A 20,625-nucleotide genomic window follows, 5' to 3' on the forward strand; every position below is an offset into this window, starting at 1 on the left:
CTGACTTGTATGCTCATATTTTCCCTTTGCTTTACTGTTGACTTAGAGACCAACCCCCTGATTCAAGATTCAATTACGTTGTTCTTAGTTGTTAATTATTTCCACCTGGTTTGAGAGTCACCAGTTTTTCTGTCCCTTACACTTCTATCTGTTATATGTTTATAACTCACCTGAGACCCTTTACCCGAAGATACAGAATAAAGATCAAACAGTTTTAGATTCAGGTTTTCTCAGCTTCGTATGTTAGCAACTACAACCAATTCTTGGTGTTGTTAGTATGTGTGTTTGAGTTCCTTTTCATCTTACAGTGTCCTTATCCTTTCTGAATAGATGGTTTGATGGGAGATCCATCTGCGATGGTGAGTTTCTACCCAGATATCCCAGAAGCTCAGCCGCCGAAGACGTGCGGAGAATTTGTCTTTCTCATGGACCGCTCAGGAAGTATGCACTCTCCCATGAGTAACCAGGATAAATCTCAGCTGCGCATAGAGGCAGCCAAGGTAAAGCTAGTTCTTTTCTTGTTCCAGTCAAGTTCTCAAGGGTTAAACTAAAGTCCATCTGGAACTTTGGGTCTGTTTCCACCTTACCTATAGCTAACGATACACTCTGAGGCTAGCATTGGAATACCAGACCTAGAGGCACAATGGGGGTGAAGGCTCACACCCTCAAGGTTTGGATTGGCAGGTCTGTGTGTCTGAGAGGACCCTCTCTCACTGCTTCTTCATACTCTCTTCGTTCAGGAAACACTGATTTTGCTGCTAAAGAGTTTGCCTATGGGCTGTTATTTCAACATCTATGGATTTGGATCTACCTATGAGTCAGTCTTTCCGTAAGTTTATAAAAAAGCCATAGAGTGTTCAAAAAAATACTCTAAAGAAAGGACTAGATTGTTAAAGGGACTACTGTAGAATTGACTTTGGCATTGGGGAGTTCATTGAGCTTGTTTACAGTGGGGCTCATCTCGACTCAGGGACTCAGTACTGGGCTGTGGCGAGTAGCTCTGTCACTGTGTGCGATTTTTTCAGGAATAGTGTGCAGTACACTCAGCATACCATGGAGGAGGCCCTGGGGAAAGTTATGCTCATGGACGCTGACCTGGGGGGCACCGAAATCTTGGAGCCACTCAAGAGCATTTACAGTGGCCCTTCCATCCCTGGCCATCCTCTGCAGGTAAGAATTGCAACAGAGCTATCATAAGGGGATAGAGAGAATTAAATTTCTGTTCAAGGATGTATAGCCCTGAGTTTCACTATAGGATTATCTAAATACGGAATAGAATTCTGAGTTGTCTATTATGTAGTGAAGAGGAAAAGACAAGAGACATTTAATAGCATTTCTCTTCCTTAGCATCATGCTATGAACTATAGATGATGGACATGTATTTATGGAGTGGCAGAGACGCCTTAGGTGGAACTAGTAGTGGGAGGTGATGAAAATGCCCGGGGTTCAGTACAAACCACATGAGAACACAGTGCAAGTGACAGTGTCCCATTAGAGATTTCACACCTGTCCGAGGAGGCATCAAAGTCTCTGGCATGAAGTGGTTGGGTTTTTCAAGGACAGATTTTGTTATTTTAAAAATGAACTTCACAGAGACCTAATGAATGTCTCTTTTGTTCAGCTTTTTGTTTTCACAGATGGAGAAGTTAACGACACATTTAGTGTCATTAAAAAAGTTAAAAGCAATGGTCTGAAGCACAGGTATGAAGATAATGTGATTTCTGGGTGACCGACCTATGCAGTGCCACATGTAATCTAGTGCCTCATGATACTGGGTTGACATTCCTTTTAGAGGACAGAATAATTCAAGAATTTTAGTTTTACCAGCTGATAAGTTTTTCTTCTACATCACTTTTCCCTCTCTACTAAATGATAAATGTAGTTTTCTAAATAACATCAGTAACACAGTACTACCTTTGTACAGTATTCTCTCTAAACCACAATAGGAAAAAAAGTATTGAATAGTAAGTCTTCTAAAAATATAAACATTTTCATCAAATTAAAACAGACAGAAAGCTACAAAAATCAAAAGTATAGCGCTGGATGAACTATTAATGGACACACATGTGTAGTCATCACACAGGTGAAGAACTGGAATATTGCCAATGTGCCACTCCTTCTCTATTCTTTTCTGTCACGTCCCCAATTTACTACCCATTTTTATCTCTCTAGACTAATAGCTTCCTGACTTACAACACTATGGATTATTTTTGCCTGCTTTTGAATAAAAATAAATGTTATACCTTATGTTTTTATTCTGAGTATTTTGCTTCCTCAGCAGTATATTAAGATTCGCACACATTTTGTATAAAAACATAGTTAATTTTCATTGTCGTATGCTTTTCCATAGGATAGTTAAACCATAGTTTATTCATTGATTCTATTGTTGATGGAAATCAGTTTCACTGTTAAAGATATTACTTTTGTGAATATCCTTGTGTTCTTATACATGTATTTATTGCACACACACACTTGTGTGTGTACACATATATGCATGTATACATATTCATTTTCACATATGTACACACATATTTTTTTGAGTTCACATTGTTGTGGAATTTATTGGGAGTGCCAGTTTCCCAAGCTACAGTTAATTTAATTCATACCAGCATTGGATGAGTGTTACAATCACCCCATTTTCTACATAAAACTTGGCATGGTTTGCTTTTTAGATTTTTAACTAAATTTGTGGGTTTGTAGTAGAATCTCATTATGATTTTAATTTGCATTTTTGTGGTGACTAATGATGTTGAGTACTTTTTAATATTTTTATTGACTACTTGGATGTCTTCTTTGGTATGTACATTAAAATTTGTTTTATATTTTTCTATTAGTTTTTTTAACTGATCCGTAGTTCATTCTGTGCTCTAGAATAAACATTTTGTTAACATATTTAGACATGAATTTTTCTACACTATAGCTTTCCTTTTCAGTCTCAGAATGATACCATTTGATTAATAGTTTTTCTTAAATTTAGTATAGCTTAATTTTTTAGTCTTTTTCTTTACAGTTTATGTTCTTTGTGTGTGTGTGTGTCCTGTTAAAAAGTCTACCTATCCAAGATCATGAAGCTATTTTCCTTTGTTATTTTCTAGAAGTTTTGTTACTTTTTATTTTACAGTTGGTCCTACAGTTCAGCTGACATTTATTTTTGTGCACTGTGTGAAGTGGGGTCAGGGGCTTTGTTTTTTGCGTGCACGTGAAATTGATTCTGTACCACTTATGGAAAAGCTTTTTCCTTCCTCACTTATATGCAATGTCATTTTTGCCACAAATAAGCATTTGTACCTGTGGATTGTTTCTGGGGCCTCTGTCCATTTCACTGGTTTATGTATTTCGATGTGTGCTAGTACCACACCATATAAGTTAATGTAGCTTTTTGATAAATATTAATTTCTAGTACAATCCTCAACTGTATTCTTTTCCAAGATTGTCTTAGCTATTCTTGACATTTTGTGTTTGTATTTTAGAATTAGCTTGTCAGTTTTTACCAAAAAAGAAAATCTTGGGATCTTGATTAGAATTGCATTGCCTTTATAGATTAGTTTTGGAGGAATTTACTATTAACTCTATTGAGTTTGTCAATTTATTTAAATAGTATGTATTTCCATTTATTTAGGTTTTCTTGATTCTTCTAAATGTGTGTCTCCAAAATGTTATTTCAAAAATTTAAACCTGAACAGAAATTGTAGAAACAGAACAAAAGACAGTCATATACCTTTCACCCAGGCCTGCAGTTAGCAACGTTTTACCACATCTGCTTCACTGTCATTGCTTTGTTTTGTTTTGCTCTGCCACGGGTATCATAATCATTCATGTGCAAATAAATAATGCGCTGATTTTCTAAGAACAGGACATTTTGACAAACAACCAGAATAAAACTACTAAATTCAGGATATTTAATGATGAGATAACACCATTACCTAAATATAGGCCATACATGTCCATTTTTCTAATAATGGCCTTTCTAGATTTTTGTTTGTTTGTTAATATCTTGTTCCAGGAGCAAATCAGGGCAAGTATTTATTTTAGTATGTCTTTCTAGTCTTCTCTGGGATAACGTCTCAACTTTTCATTACCTTTTATGAAATCAACATTTTGAGAATTCTAGCTAGTGTGTTTTTAGAATTTTGATTTATGTTCAACTGTGTAAAATCATGTTAAAGTTAATATTAAATATTTTGGGAGAAATATTCCAAAAGTAACTGGGTCTGGTGATAATTTGAGCGCTTATTTAGAGATGGTATGGTACAGAAAACTCGGACATTTTGTAAACGTCTTGTTCTCAGTAGTTTTAGCGTTCACTGATGATCATTGCCCGAGTGTTATTACTGTCAGTGGTTACGAAATGGTGATGTCTAATTTGTCAGCTTTTCCATATTTATTAGTTGTCATCCTACAGTAAAGAAGAGGTTTGTCCTCTTCCTCCTCTCCCTTCCTTTTGTTGTATTAACATATACTTTGAATTCTTTCTTCAGTTTTCAATGTTTTAAGACTCATTACTCTCGTTGTGCATTCAGATTCTCAAAATTTCCACATTTGGCCACTGGGAGCCCCTTTTAACTTGCTGCTATGTCTCTTTTCACATGTCTTTTTGGTTTATGAATATTTCCTTTTTTTTCTTAAAAGAATGATTCACACTCACTTCTACATTACCCTTTGTGTAGCCAGTCATTTCTAGAATGATCCTTATCCCTTTTTAGTGCAAATGATAAATAGAAGTTAATATTTAAGTGTTAGGTGTAACTCTTTGCCACTGGCCTATGATTTACTAGAGGCATTTTCAGCAGACAGAACTAGCAAATGGTTAAGAAAAACACATTTTTTTTACTGATACCCCTACTTCCAAGGCAACAGCATAACATTCTTTCTTTCTCCTATTTTGCATTTGTGTCTTCTTTTATCCATAATGAGAAACCTGGTTCCCCACAAAATTTACTTTTCTTAATCTAACAATACATGCAAAAGCTCCCTGTGATATTTTATAGTTCTCTGTATAGAGGTCTTCATGAGTTTTTCATTAGATTTTTTCCCCTAGGTCTTTGATGCTACAGTATATATGTTTTATCCTCACCTGAGGACATGCTTATTTATTTTAGAGTGAGGAAGGGAGGGAGACTGAGAGGGAGAGAAATATTGATGTAAAAGAGAAAAAACATCAATTGGTCGCCTCTCGCATGCACCCCAACTGGGACCGAACACGCAACCTAGGCATGTTCCCTGACCAAGAACTGAACCCTCAACCGTTTGGTTTACGGGATGATACTCCAACGAAGTGAGCCGCACTGGCAAGGCTAAATAGTATTTTTGAAAACGTTTTATTTATTGGATGATTACTTCTACATAGAAATTGATTACAATGACTTTTAAGATTTACATTGACCTTGTAGTCAATGACCTTGCCTAAGGGAGATATTAATTCTAATAGTATATTTGCAGATTCTTTTAGAATTTCTATGGTTAATTATGTTTGCAGATAATATCTATTTTTCCTTTCTAATCCTTGTATCTTGAATTTTCTTTCTTCCTGTATTGCCCTCATACAAACCTGAATAGAAGGGGTCATAGATGATATCCGTAACTTATTTTGGATTTCAGAGGAGCATAATTAACATTGCATTAATCGTGTGGTTGTTTGCTGTAGGTCTTTTTGTAGATATCCTTTAGCAGGTTAAGGAATTTTTCTATATTTCCATTATGAGAATTCTTTTTCTTTACATTTAAAAAACAAGAATTAATACTTGTTGAAATTTATCAAATGCCTTTTATGTACCTGGTGAGATGACTGGATGATTTTATCCTTATTCTTTTAGCGTATGAATTATAATGACTACGTTAAATGTTAGACCAACCTTGCATTTCTGAAATAAGCCCATATTAGTTGTGACCTATTAATATTTTTCATGTATTTTTTATTCTGTTGGCTAATAATTGTTTAGGATTTTCAAATCTATTTTCATGAGAAATATTGATTTTTAAAAAATAATTTCTTGGTGGGTTTTAATATCAATGTTACACTGGCATCATATAATGAACTGAGAATAATAGCCTGTTTTCTGTGATCTGAAAAGTTTCCTTGCACATTTACTAGATGTTGCCCGGAGGATTTTTCTGTAGAAAGGTTTTTAAATCTCTTTATTGAAACAAAACTATACTTTCATATGTTGTTGATTCTTATGGGAGTTTGTATATTTTATCAAAACTTTTAATTTTGTTGCATGAAATTGCCTTTGATGTTGCCAGATGATGTTACTGAATTTTGCAAAAACAGTAATAGTGTTTCCTTTTTGTTTCTGATGGTGGTTATTTGTGCTTACTCTACTTTTTTTTTTCTTGCTCTAGATGTTTGTCAATTTTTTAAATCTTTTTAAAAATGAAGCACTTTTGAGTTTGTGGATCCTCTCTCTGTTGTATTATTGGTTCTCTATCAATAATGTTTGCTCATACCTGTGTTATTTTCTTTTTTTTTTTTTTTAATTTTCTTTCCTTTAAAATTTTTGGGTTTATTGACTGTCCTTTTCATCAGATCTGGAGATGGATGCTCAGGTAGTTGAATTTTAAACTTCTTTTTCTAATATATGTGTTTAGAACTACAAATTTAAACATACCTGTGGCTGTATCCTAAATTTGGATATGTCATTTTCTGTTAGTATTCACTTAAGAATATTTTCTAATTATAATTATGATTTCTTTTTAAAGTCTGTGTTATTCCAAAGTATAGTGTATAATTCCCCCGAAATCTGGGGGCTTTGTATTTTATTGTGAACTGTCAGCTGTTGTATATATAAAAGTCTGGAAATATTTTGGGCCTCTGGATGATGTTATCATTCACTAAGAAGATTTACTGTTTGCTACTGACAGGTTGCTAGGCAAAAGACAGATAATCTTAGCCCAGTGAGAGTCTAATGAGCATCAGTCATTGGATGGCCGGTTTGTTTTAGATTCACCTCTCTAGAGTATAGTTCTACAGGCTTATATTAAAACACATGGGTGTCTGCCAGGGCACTGTCTCTTTGAAAAGCCCCAAACTGAAACTGCTTAGCTTTCTAACCATTCAGTTCTTGGTCTGAACCTGGCACTTACTTAAAGGTGTGAAGGGACACCAAGTAACACGTCACTCGTGGCTTCCCCCCCTCCCACGTCTCAGACCACAGATTCTTATTGTCTTGGCAGCCATCTGATGCTTTCAAAGAGATTGTTACAGATACTGTGCACAGCTTTTCTAGTTCTCCACTGCCCTGGAACAGCTCACTCGGGCATTGCTGTGAGCAGAGCTCTCCTAGGGTGTTACACTTCTAGTCGGAAGCCATATATTTAAGTTCCAGTGTTCCTGCTTCTTAGCTGTTTGGACAAGTCAGCTAGCTTCTCTAAGTCTCAGGTCCCTCGCTTGAAAATGGAGATAATAATTATACTTCTGCCACAGGTTTACCATGAGGGTTAAAGAGAGTATATGTAAGGAAAGCATTAGCGACTATGCTTGACACAAAGTAAATGCTATATAAAATTTTGCCATTATTGTAATTATTATTCTATTATCATCTCACAAAGCAGTTAAGTAAGTTGTAGGCATATAGTTAGGCATCAATAACTATTGTTCAGCTTCAGTTTTATACATAAAAATATTTAAACATCCTAGCACTTTATAAGCCATCAAGAACCTAGGCTGCAGTTTAAAAGCTTGTTGGAAATTTAAAGGTGATAATCTCAAGATGCTGGGAGGCGGTGACCTGCAGGGAACATTGTCACAGTTAAGTCACAATAATGAGAAATCTGGTTCTTAGCCTTACAGGTTCAGAGCGTTAATCCTGAGGCTGATGTCACTAGACATGGGGATGATGGTTCACACTACCGCAGTTCAAAAGAGACATAAGCCCAAAAAGCACAGTATTAGTTTATAATGAGAACTATGCTTGTCATGCTTCTAAATTGCTGGTATTAGTGTTACCAACATATTCTCTATTTATGTACAGTTCTACTTGGGGAGCCATATTGTGATTAAAAGGCTATTTGGTACACATGAGCTAGCGCACGGAGGGAACTCTCCAGTTAAAAGAGCAGGAGGTACCGTTCCCATCCTCAGGCTAGCCTCACGGGGCAGATATGGTTCCGGAACAGTGTTAGTCAAGAACTGAGGACAGTGTCTATTTTTTCCCCTAACTCTCCCACTTTCTTTGGATTTGTTATTAAAATAATCAATGAGGATATAATCCTATTATTTTGTTTTTTCTGCTTCTAGATTCGGTACAATATATAAGGATTTGTCAGGGGGAGCATGTAGTCAAGCAGATCAGTACTCAAATTTCATCTGTACCAGTAGGTCTGTGATCTTGGACAGAGTTCTAAGATCCTTTGGGCCTCAGATTATCTGCAAAATGAAACATTAGCCTGCCTCTTAGGAGTCCTGGAATGATTAAATTACATCATTAATTTAAGGCATTTGGCTTTCTAAAGCATAGAATGTACTCAATAAATGGAAGCTATTATGCCTGTGGTCAAGGAAGTACCTTCTCTCTCTGTGTTTTTGACCATGATGTATTGATTTTATAATTCCACCCTGCAGTCCCTGTCTCTAACCTCCATCTGTTTTACAATTGCAGATGTTTCTCATTTGGTATTGGAGAAGGAGCGTCCACCAGCCTAATAAAAGGCATCGCCCGGGCATCAGGGGGCACAGCAGAATTTATCACGGGCAAGGAGAGGATGCAGCCGAAGGTGAGAGATGGGCTGTGTCCGGAGGTGGTGACCAGAGGGTGTGTGGCGCAGAGGTGCACAGCTTCGTGAGCAGAGGCCACACTCTGCCTCTGGGACTCCTTGCTTTCTATCCCCAAGGCCTTGGGCTATGTACCTATTGAGCTTCTTCTGGCTTTATGTTAGAAGGGTCCACTGTCGTTTCTGGAGAAATGGCATCTAGTCCCAGCGGCTGGAAACCCAGAAACAAAATTGTGGTTGAGGTTAGGGCCTTGTGTTAAGTCAAAAGACAGAGAAACTAAGAATTTTGACTGTCATGAGTGACATTCCATGTGTGTATGGATGACGTCTTTTGGTCCTGTGCTCTATTCTGCATGCAGGTGACACAAAGAAAATAACAGGGACAATTGTAATATGTCTGGTAGATTGGAATAGGTGGTACACCGATACTCCATTTGATTAGTGTGCACAAGGGAAGGCGTCTTCCGCCTCTGGTTATATTTCCTTTTTCTTTTTTTTTCTTTTCCATTTAAAATTGTGCTGCTTGCACCCTTTATTTATTTTTTCAATTGTTGCCCTATTGCAGTTGTCCCAATTTTCCCCATTGCTGTCCCCTGTGCCCTTGAACCCCAGTCCGTCCCCACCCTGTTATTCAGGTACATTTCTAAGGTCCTCTTTCCCAGTCGGTGCCATTTCTTATCTGATGCTTACTTCTCGAGGGTCTCTTGCCGCAGACGTTTCCTTCACTCACATTTATTAAGTTTCTCTCCTTTAGCTTCCTCACGTGTAAAGCAGAAGTAACAACGCCTGTCTCCCAATAGGGCATAAGGAAAAGGACGACATGTGTTGGGCTGCATAGCGCCTGTGCAGAGTGAACATTCAGTTGGTAGGAGTATTGCCATTATTCCTTTTGGTTATTATTCTGTTCTCTTTCTTCCACCAGGTCCTCAGGGCCCTGAAACGTTCTCTGCAGCCTCTAGTAGAGGGCGTTTCTCTGAACTGGAAGCTGCCACGTGGTCTGTCTGCTAAAATGCTTTCTCCAGAACAGACTGTCATCTTTCGGGGTCAGAGGTTAATTATCTACGCCCAGTTGACTGGGAAGATGCCGGTGAGAGTCCATTGTTGTTTCTCCGTTCAGAGCGGCGCTGCCCTGAACGCTGCTCCGGACCCCTGGCAGGCAGACTCAGCCCACCCTTCTCTGTCACGCTGAGTCTCGGGTTTCCTGCGCTGCCTGGTTTCCAGTCAGACATTTTCATGTGCGGGGTTGGGGAGCTGGCCCAGTTCTGACACCTCTCTGGGTCATAGCGCCCTTCCATCGTTTCTACTCTTCTCTAATTTCCAGCAAGCAGAGGCAACAGGAGAAGTTTGCCTCAAGTACACCCTCCAGGGCAAGAGTTTTAAGAATAACGTGACATTTTCTCTACAACCCAAGTCTGATGCCAAGTGAGATTTGTTTTCCTTTTCTATTTTCTTTCTCCCCTTCCTTTCTTCCTCCCCCCTCTCCTTCTCTCCCTCCCCCTCCCCTCCCCTTCCCCTCCCATCCCTTTCCTCTTGTCTTTGCCATTTCAGGGGGTTGGTTTCCTGCCCTTAATTTTGGGCTCACTTATTTCCCTAAAATCACTTTCCCTTTTGAAGCCACTCAGCTTCTATCTGACCCCGTCTGGTTTTCCCTCCCACACCACCCCGAACCTTGAGGGCTCCGAGTGGCTGGCAGGTGGGCCTTCCCTAAGTTGCAGGAATCGTTTTCTTCCAGCCTCACCGTCCACCGCCTTGCTGCCAAGTCCTTTCTGCAGACCAAGGACATGGGCTTTGGGGACACCCCAGCAAATGATAAGAAAGACGTGCTGAAAGTCAGCCTCGAGTGTGGAGTAATAAGCTCCCACACAGCTTTCATTGCCATCAACAAGGATCTCAAGACGCCGGTTCAGGGGCCCCTGACTCATTGTGACATTCCAAGTCCCATGCTGGCTTATTCTTGTCCTACTCCATATATGGCCTCTCCAGGTGGTGAGTTTCATTCTATTTAAACTCATATAAAACAATGGTATCTGGATACATCATTTAAAGTAAATGCCTATGAAAGGTCCCCTTCCCCCCTTGTCTTCCCACATCTAGGGTTTCAGACTGGTGTCAAACTTTTCTGTCCTAGAAACTTAGAAAATATCCCATTAGCAAGAAAACTTGAAATAATCTAAGGGGAAAAAATTGAGGAAAATTAAACAAAAATACACATAAACACTGAGCAGTTACACTGTCTGAATCTGAAGCTGATCGATTCTATCAATAGTTAGAGGATTAATAGTTATATAGATGGCTGGCGAACAACCTGGCAATGTTCAGATAGGGGGGCTGATTGCGGGGATTGTCTCAGCCAGAAGCATCTAGGACATAACTAAAGTCAGAAGGCGGACGAGATTACTCAGAGGGCAGGTATAGAATGGGATGAAAATGGGGGTAAGATTGGAACAGTGAAGAATATCTAGGAGTCGATTTCTCAAACCATAAGCAAAAGGAATAAAGTAAGAAGAAGTGAGTGCATATCCCAAACAAAAGGAAGCTCTCATATAACAAAGGGAGTACAAAGTTCAGATACTGCAGGGGAGTCAAAGTAAAATTGGAAAGGTTGGGAAGGTAGGGGAGCCAAGTAGAGTGATCGCGCAAAAGGAAAAAAGAGAGAGAGAGAGAGAGAGAACTCATGGACACAGTGTGGTGAGTGCTGGGGGGTTAGGGTTGGTGGAAGTGGCAGAGGTTGTAGGGGGGATAAATGGTAATGAAAAAAAAATACTGAAGTAGGTGTATTGTGTTAACATCAAAGGAAGCCCCTGCTAATCTAATCAAGCACCGTTCCATTGGAGTAGCTCAGGAGAGAGCCTGGATTTACAGGTTAAAGGGCAAATGAGAGCTGGGAAATGAGACGCAGATTCTATACTGAAATGGGGAAGGAATTAGGAGAGATATTTATAAATGAAATTGTAGAGTTGTTTTATTTTAGTTTTTTGGTGTGCGTGTATGTGTGCATGTGTGTGTGTGTGCGTGCGTGTGTGTGTGTTATAGCGCTATCACTTCAGAATGGGAGAGATTGGAGGACGCTATCATGCGAACAGGAAAGTGCCCCTAGAGAGGGCCCACAGCACCTGGGAGAGGGGAGGGTAACCCGCTGAGAAGGGTGTTTGAGGCTGTGAGAGAGGGTGGGATGTAGAACAGCAGAGGAGGGATTCGCCTTTAACAGAACAAGTGCTAAAACGTTCTCCCTGCATTGCCGGGATGTGGAGGAAAAATGATGAATTAGATTTCAGCTCAGAGGCTGAGAGGCAAGTTTTGGGAGTTTCTGTCTGATCGTTTTCTGTTGTTTTAGTGGGAGACGGCAAGATTACCTAGTGAGTGGGAGACCAGAGTTGCAGAACAGAGAATTGGAGCGAAGGGTTGGAAATAGCCCTGTGGAAACCTGGAGAGCGAAATGCTCAGGGAGAAGCAGAGCATTTGACAAGGAGTGTTGAGGTCCGGTTTAGTTGTGATACTCTGACTTTTAGTGGCACCCAGCTACTAGGGGGAACCGGTTTGTGTGACTCAGTTCAGCGGTGTTCAGCAGCGTTGGTGTGGGAATGATTGAGGAGGGCAGAGTGTTGGCATAATTCCGAGGTTGGGTTTGGCCAATAGATGTGATAAAAAGGCAGTTAGGGACATGGGACTGAAGCTGGTGGTAAGAGAGTTGTAAAGTGCTGACCCTAAGATTTAGGGTAAATGGAAAAGAGTAAAGATACAAGGACGTTTTCATCTAGGATAAAACAGAGGAGACAAAGATTTAAAGATCCAGACGAAGTTAAGGGCCAGGTACAATAAGAATCTCTGAGTTAGAGAGCTGGAAAAATTGGGATGGGATGTAAATATTGTATTTACACGTAGATCTCTTACAGTGGGAATGATGCTGCTGGATAACCAGACCCTGGCTTGGGAGGCAGCGGCTGGGGTGGAATGGGGGCTGAAGCCTTTGATTTGAGAAAGACAAGAAGCTTTGAATTTGGGTATCAGATAGGTGGGCTACATGGGTCCCTAATCTCTCAAGATGATGGCAGGCTTTGCAGCGAGGCGAAAGTTCTGATCTGGTTTTCAGATACTTTAGTGACTGATGGGAGGTGACAAAGAGGCGGGAGGGTCACGCAGTGAGGACATGAGGACGGTAATCCAGGTGAAGATGGAGAGGAATGATACGGATGTGGCAATTGGACTCTTCAGGTTGCCATCTGTACCGACCCCACCTCTCAAACCTGGGTGCTTGGAGTGTGGTGCCTGGAGCACCACCATTGAGAACGATAGAGGGAGAAAAGATTTTTAGGAGGAAAATTAGTTTTAAGTAGTTGGCAGAAGCCTCCTATACCGAAACTAAAGAGGCATTAAAGGCCATTGTCATGTATCAGAGAGGGCGGGCGTGCATAGGAGTTGGGCTCATGGGAGAAGAAAAATGCACCATAAAGAAGGTGACTGAGGCTGCCATGGGTCAGACATCCTCGTATGTGTCTCAGATGATCAGGGCCCTTTGCCTGCAGCAGAGAGCTCAGGGCGCCTCCGTGTCAACGTCTGCACTGGTGATTTTCAGCTCATACACGGGCCGCGTTCTCCTGCCAGCCTCCTGCGTGCGTCTCGCCCGCCAGGGGCCCTTTTTCCTACCTGAGCGTTTGAGCCCAGGGGACGGGTTACCACTCCCATAGGTCCATGATTAACATGAGCCGGGATTCTCTCAGTGCGCACCTTTCCATGGACGTTTCCTCATCAATGCTTGTCACACGCGTAGGACCACGCACACACCGAGCTCCTGGTGGTGGACGAAACAAGAGAGCCTTGTGTCTCCAAGCATCGGCCCCTTCTGTGAACTTTCGTCTGCGGGGAGGAGCGCCAGCGCCCACTTCTATTCCTTACACCAAGGGAACAGACTTGGAAAGTCACCACACCGGTGAGATGGGCCTCCATTCTCTTTTCTGATCCATGGGAACTGCAGAACTAATCTTCGACTCTGCTGTTCTCTGGCTCTCTCTCTCCTCCAGAGGCAGGCTGTTTGAGAAGTGTCAGCAGAGGGTAAAACTTGTCCAGGCCCTGTATTTGCCAGGGTCAGCCCAGCGTCCGCGGTCTCCCGGACAGGACAGTGAAACCCACCCCGGTGCCCTTTGAGATGAGCCTTAGTCACACTAACCTTTGCCGCCTCAGCCCACGTGCCTTGCCCACCAGCTGGGGCCCTCCTCTCCCAGAATTGGCTGCCACCCCACTTGGGGCCCCAGCTGCATTAGCCATTCTTTTACAAGTTAGGCTTGAAGATAGATTTTTCTAATGCTCTCTGATGACTTCCTGTCACCAGAAGGTGTTCCTTGGTCATTTCATTGCCTTGTGTTCCAAGCAGCCGGGTTTCTCCTGTACCTGACACATTGAGTCCAAATACACTTCACCACTAACTTAAATAGGCTTAAAGGCAACTCCTGCTAGTCTCTCCAATTGTGGAGCCAGGGTTTATGGAGTGCAATTGTTTAACTGTTTAAACACCTTTGCCACTTACTCTCTGCTTATTCTTCTTATACTTCTAACAAAGAGAGGGCTTCAAGGTATAAGCTGGATTCAGATCTCTCTACTCCCAGTTCCTCTGGGGCTTTAGAAAAATTAGTTCACTTTTTAGAGCCTTGGTTTCCTCAGCTGCTCTCCCGTTCACCTCCTAGGGCTGTCATGAGAACCTTCCTCATGTTAATCCCTGAGCATGTTCTCAGTGTGCTGACTTCCTGCGCTGTCCTAGCTTTCTCTCTTATGGACCCTCTTATTAAAATAGAAATAAAAATTCCCCGGGGAGTCCTACTGGTTTTTGTGAATTAGTTGGCAACTACTGTTTATAGGGAGCCACTTATGGGCCTTCCAGGTACTTTCCTCTTTTCTCATGCATCAGGCATCATTGTCTCCAGTTTACAGGGGCAGCTGAGATTCCTGTCGGTTAAATAACTGTGAGATTTTGAGTGTTAGCAGAGCTGAGATTCAAACTCAGACTTTTGAAATTCAGAGCTTTAGGTCTGTTTTCCCATTAGAGTAGATCTGTTGTTCTTGCCTACTAAGATTCAAGTTACTGTAAGTGTATCCTCCCGTATGATAGATAGCCAGATGTGAGATACTTTCTATGAGAATTCTGTGGTCTTTTGTTTTTTTGAAGATTTTATTTATTTATTTTTTGAGAGAGGGGAAGAGGGAGAAAAAGAGAGAGAAACATCAATGTGTGAGAGATACATCGATTGGTTGCCTCTTGCAGACCCCTAACTTGGGACCTGGCCCACAACCCAGGCATGTGCCCTGATTGGGAATCGAACCAGCAACCTTTCGGTTCACCAGGCAGCACTCAATCCACTGAGCCACACCAGCCAGGGCAAAAAATTCTGTGATCTTTAAGCAATTTTCATACCACCAGGATTAGGCACTTGACTACTCTTTGAGATGGACTGATAACTGCTTCCTTATATTTGCTTTCTTTTGAAATTTTTGATAATTAAAATTCAAGCTATGTTGGTCTAGAATTCTTTTTTAGCATGCCTAACATTTTAAGGGTCTTTTAAACAAGACTGGATAAGACTTTAAACAGCACCATCATGTGGGGTCTCTAGTTCCCATATCTTTCTCTTGTTGCTGAGTGTTGAAGTGTGGTACATCCCTGGGACAATTCTACCCTGTCCCAGAGGGGATGCCTGTCTCCTGGGGAAGAACTGACATGGGCTTTTGGTAGGATCTGCTTTGCTCTGCATGCTCTGTAGCCTGTCCCTGAATTCAAAGCTCTCTCTCTCTCTCAGGTATGCCCAGGGGCCAGAAGCTTCTTAATTTCTCATCCTCTTTCTTTTTTTCTCCCCCATGTCTTTGAAGATAATAATCTTGTACAGCTGATTTCCCTCCAAAAGGCTGATGGTTCCTGGGATCTGAATGAAGGTCTGGCCACGATCCTAGGTGTGAGTTTGAAGGATATACTGGCTGCACTTCCTGTCAAGGTAAGATTCAGAGATGAAAAAGGAGTCTGTATATTTTGGAGTGGTTGGAGTCCATAAAGAGAATTGGGGTGAATCATGACTCACCTGAGGAAGGCAAGTATAGGAGGCCATAGAGTAAATAAGTTCCCAATAAGAGGAGGCTGAAGGTTTTTTCTGGGTAGGTTAGAGCAGAAAGAACAAGGAACTAATTGTCTATCTAGTAAGAGTTGATGGTCCCTGCCAAGCATCTTAGTTATAACAACTGTTCATTGAGCAATTACTCTGTGCCGAACATCATGCTAAGGACTGAACATTCGTGACCTTACTTATTCATCACAACAATTAAGGAAAATAAATCCTATTCATATTACTGTTTGTAGATGAAGAAACCGAGGCCCAGAGAAGTATAATAATGTGTCTGAGTTACCTTACCAGTTAGTGGGAGAGTTGGGTTCAACTCTAGGACTGTCTTTCTTCAGAACCTGCCATTATTGCTCCTCTTCTTACTAAAGGAAGTGTTTTAGAGATTAGCAAAATTTTACTGAAGTTTGGGAAGGTGAAGTATTAATAGGGATGACCTAATTATTTCAAACGTGTTCAAGTCTGATGAGAACAAATTATGTTCCAAAATTTCAAGGTAACTCACTAAATCTCCTGACTGAGACATTGTTGAATATGACAAAAGCCAAAAGCATGAAAAGGACAAGTGTCATTTTTAATTTACAAAATGTGGAAGTTAATTAAAAAACTTTAAATATCCTGTAGCTACAACATTCGGTACAACGTCTACTTACTAGTCAGATGTGGCTATTAAGCAATTAATATGGTTAATGGAAATGAACTAAAATTTTAATTGAATTGAGGTGTGCCATAGTTGTGAAATATATTCTCATTTTAAATACTTAATATAAAAAGAATGTAAAATATTTCATCAATAATTATTTTTATATTGATTATATGTTAAATGATATTTTAAATCCTGCCTGGGTAGCTCAGTGGGTTAGTTTCATCCTTATATACCAAGGTTGTGGGTTAAGGCACATACAAGAATCTAACAATGAATGCATAAATACCTGGATTAACAAATCGATGTCTGTCATTCTGTCTCTCTGTCTGTCTCTCTCCATTCTTCCCTCCCTTCCTCCTCTAAAAAAAATCAGTGAAAATATTTTAAATATATTAAGTTAAATAAAATATATTATTAATAAAATATTTATACCTTTTTATCTTTATATTTTCACATGTGGCTTTTAGAATACTTAAAATTATATGTGCATCTAGCACAATATTTCTATTGAAAAATACTCTTATTTGTTCATTTTGATTTCATCTTTATTGTATTTTTTCCATTACCATTCAGCGCCCTTATATTGTCTGTGTCCCTGAGTCCTTTTTGCTCAATCCTTCCACCCCTAATCTTCCTCTGACCCCTAGCGGTCAGCCTGCTCTGCATCTATGAGTCTGTCTCCATTTTCTTGTTAGTTCCGTTTGTTCATTAGATTCTACATATAAGTGAACTCATATGGTATTTGGCTTTCTCTGACCAGCTTATTTCAGTTAGCATAATGTTCTCCAGGTATATGTATATGGTTGCAGAAAGTAAAATTGTCTCCTTCTTCACAGCTGAGTAGTATTCCATGATATAAATGTCCCACAGTTGTTTTATTCACTCATCTACTGATGGGCACGTGGGCTGCTTCCCTATCTTGGTGATTGTAAATGATGCTGCAATGAACATAGGGGTGCTTATGTTCTTTTGAAGTAGTGTTTCGGGTTCCTTCGGTTGTATTGCCAGAGGTAGGATCACTGGGTTGAAAGGCAAATCCATTTTTAATTTTTTGAGGAAATGCCATACTGTTTTCCACCGTGGCTACACCAGTCTGCGTTCCCACTAACAGTGCAAAGGGGTTCCCCGTTCTCTATGTTCTTGCCAACACTTACTGTTTTTTGACTTATTGATGATAGACATTTTGACAGGTGTGGGATGATTTTTTTTCACTGTGGTTTTGCTGTACATTTCTCTTATGAGGAGTGATGTTGACCATCTTTTCATATGTCTGTTGGCCACCTGTATGTCCTCTTTGGCAAAGTGTCTATTCAGGTCCTTTGTCCATTTTTTATTTTTATTTTTTTGGTGTTGAAATCATAGTGTGTGTTTCTAGACTCAGAGAACAAGCACAGGGATTCTTACTGCCCTGACGGAAGTCCTCCTAAGAGTGAACGAAAGGGGCTGAGGGCTTTGATGTGAAACAAGACTATCAGAGGATGTTGTAGCTGTTTCCAGATTTCAAAGGTCATGATAAAAGAGGATCTGGTGTCTCTAAAAACTGGAATTGGGGGTCGTGGGTGAAAACTCATGGGAGCCTGTTTTTGGTTCTATGCATGAGACTTTCTATTGGGCTCTACGAGCCATGTGAGGTAAACTGGAATATTGGGTCTTCAGTCCCAGCTCCATCGTGCGCCAGAAGGCTAACTTTGGGCACACCATTTCACTTCTGTATGAATTTGTTTTCTCTCTTAAAAAAAAAGAAAATGTGGTTATTGATGAGTCTTCATTTCTTTGTTTTTGTTTTGGTGAGGATTCAAAAAAACCATGAAAATGCTTTAGAAAATATAAAGCAACAGTGCATGTGTTTCTTTTTGTTTTTTAAATCTTCACCTGCAGATATATTTATCGATTTTAGAGAGAGAGGACAGTGTGGGGTGGCGCAGGGGAAGAGAGAGAGAAGGAATGGGGGAGAGAAAGAGAGAAACATCGATCGGTTGCCTCCCATCTGTGCCCTGACTGGGCATCAAACCCACAGCCTTTGGTGTAGGGCCTGACACTCCAACCAGCTGAGCCACCGGGTCGGGGCTGCTATGCCTCCCTTGTCACAGCTGGCTAATTCTTGTTAGGGGCATTTAGGGGTTTCAAGCACTGCCCTGGTGGTTACACTGGCTTTAAAATGTAAGACCTTTCTATCCCAAGACTCAATGGACTCTTGCCCTGAGGTTTAGGGCCTGGCATTGTGCCTTGCGAGTCGTCAATGAGTTAGGGAGGGCAGGTAATCTCATTTAGTAGCAGTCTGGGGGCATGGTGAGTGAGGAGGGAGCGGAGGCTTCATGGGAGTCTGTCTGTTGCAGAGTGTGGATTCCTCAGTCTGGGCCACAGTCCTGGCAGTGCTCTGGCTGCATGACAACTATAAGGACCAGAAATGTGAGTGGGAGCTTCTGGAAAGGAAAGCTGTGGCCTGGATTCACGTCCATGCAGGTAGGAGCGCAACCCTCAGACCCCATCTTCCCTCCTTAGGGAGCTGGGCATCTTCCCAGACATGGAGCCTCCAGGCCTGGGAGAGGGTGGTCAGGAGAGAAACGCTGTTGTCCTCTCCCCAACCATCCTGGCCCAGGCCTGATCTGGTCTCCCAGCTAGCGCTCTCCTCGGCAGGATGAGGGTGCGTGTGAAATTGGGGGCGGTGGGGAGGTATGTGAAGAGGGAAGAGGATGCAGGTGGGCAGTGTGAACTGTGGGAAGGATGTGGAGGGGCGCTGACCATCTTCACTGGGTCAGTACTCCTGAGAGTTCATCATCTCACTGCTGCTGGCTACTTCTGGGCCAGAGGGGAGTGAAGGGAATTGGGCAACCTGAAGCCAGGGCTACTGCAAAGAGAGAAAAGCAGGACTCGGGAGATGAGCAGGGAGGTTTAGGGGAGACTGGCAGGAAGGCGTGGACTCTCATCATTGTCCCTCAGCCCTCATTTTTGTTTTCTGTTCACAATAGGCTCCGACCTCCAGGTGCTTATGGAAGCTGCAATTGCCCTTCTGAAATCATCTGTTGATCCTGCCGTCTTTGCCCCCTGAGGATACCGACCAGAAGAACAAGTGCCTCTTTTATGCTACTGTCCTTTCCTTTACCTTTTCTTCTGCTGTCATGTGTTCATTTCTTGTCATAAAAGCAAAGGGTGCCCAGCACACCTTGCCCCTGTATTCCAGGTTTCCTGTGGAAGTGACTCACCTTTCCCCAGCATGTGCCCTCAGAGTATAATGTGAAAAACTGGTGACGTGGGCTGAGACTAAAGATTGCAACACTGATGTTAGGAAATGGCTGAACTGGAAAACTCTGCATTGTTTCTGTTGATTCCTGTGATTTCACGTATTTATGTGACAGGACTGGCAAGCTATAAAGTTTTCTATCCTTGGATAGGATGAAGAGTTGGAAACCAACACCGGGATTTATAACCTCAAGATGACAGAGAGAGAGCCCAAGGGTCCACTGTGAGAATGGGCCCTGGTAGGGACCCTCCAGATGGATGCTGCTTGGGTTGTACCAGCCTTTACTGCTTGCCTTCCAAGGGTTGGGTCATACCTGTCGGAGACACATGTTTCTTCTTGGTCAGGAAGCATCTTAGTAAGAGGGTGATAGTGGAGTCCCATCCTAGCCTGAACCCGTGAGGCCTCTGAGTCAGGCTCTGATCTGGATACTACAAGGAGAAGCAGGTGCAATGGCAGCTTTGCCTGAGACCTGAACTCTGGGCCACTCAGCCTAAGAGAAAGAGCGGAGCTGACCTCTATGCCCCATGTACCCTATCCCAGTGGAGAAGACCCTACTTGATGTGTTGTTTCCTAAAATACTGTTTTATCAACATTAAAATGACTATCTCTACACTACGCTTTGTTGTATCTGACCGGTTATAGATTTAGTCATTGAACCTGCATTGTTTCTCTAATTCCCTGTGTTCCCTCCAAGCGTTTCCGATGCCTCCGCGGTTCACAGTGTGTCCTGTCCCCACGGCTTCTGTTGCAGACTCACTGCCTGTCTTAGATGAAGCAGGTGCAGGTCCTAGCTGCAAAACTGCCCTTAGAATCCTGACCATACCCTTGAGTAGTTATGGGATGATAAACAAATGATGCAACCCCTTAGGAGCTTAGTGTCCCTGTCTGTAAAACCAAATGATTAAATTAGAAGTCTTGCGACTTTTCAGCCT

The 20,625-nt window shown here is 41.5% G+C and overlaps 1 protein-coding gene across 1 annotated transcript in view; it reads left to right on the forward strand.

Annotated features, from left to right (window-relative positions):
• Positions 1–20,308, forward strand: part of LOC149997319 (von Willebrand factor A domain-containing protein 5A-like) — a 32,334-nt gene extending 12,026 nt beyond the window's left edge. Inside the window, exons 7-18 of the mRNA XM_090291017.1 lie at positions 331–500; positions 741–829; positions 1,026–1,170; positions 1,622–1,701; positions 8,598–8,712; positions 9,632–9,796; positions 10,031–10,131; positions 10,442–10,695; positions 13,478–13,636; positions 15,565–15,686; positions 18,789–18,915; positions 19,422–20,308. Of these exons, the coding sequence (XP_090147143.1) occupies positions 331–500; positions 741–829; positions 1,026–1,170; positions 1,622–1,701; positions 8,598–8,712; positions 9,632–9,796; positions 10,031–10,131; positions 10,442–10,695; positions 13,478–13,636; positions 15,565–15,686; positions 18,789–18,915; positions 19,422–19,501 (1,607 nt within the window). The 3' untranslated portion in view covers positions 19,502–20,308. The remainder of the gene's footprint in view (positions 1–330; positions 501–740; positions 830–1,025; positions 1,171–1,621; positions 1,702–8,597; positions 8,713–9,631; positions 9,797–10,030; positions 10,132–10,441; positions 10,696–13,477; positions 13,637–15,564; positions 15,687–18,788; positions 18,916–19,421) is intronic.
• The last annotated feature ends 317 nt before the right edge of the window (positions 20,309–20,625 follow it).

The sequence above is a fragment of the Furipterus horrens genome, unplaced genomic scaffold (genome assembly GCF_987537825.1).
Source record: "Furipterus horrens unplaced genomic scaffold, mFurHor1.1.pri manual_scaffold_11, whole genome shotgun sequence".
In the NCBI taxonomy this organism is placed as follows: Eukaryota; Metazoa; Chordata; class Mammalia; order Chiroptera; family Furipteridae; genus Furipterus; species Furipterus horrens.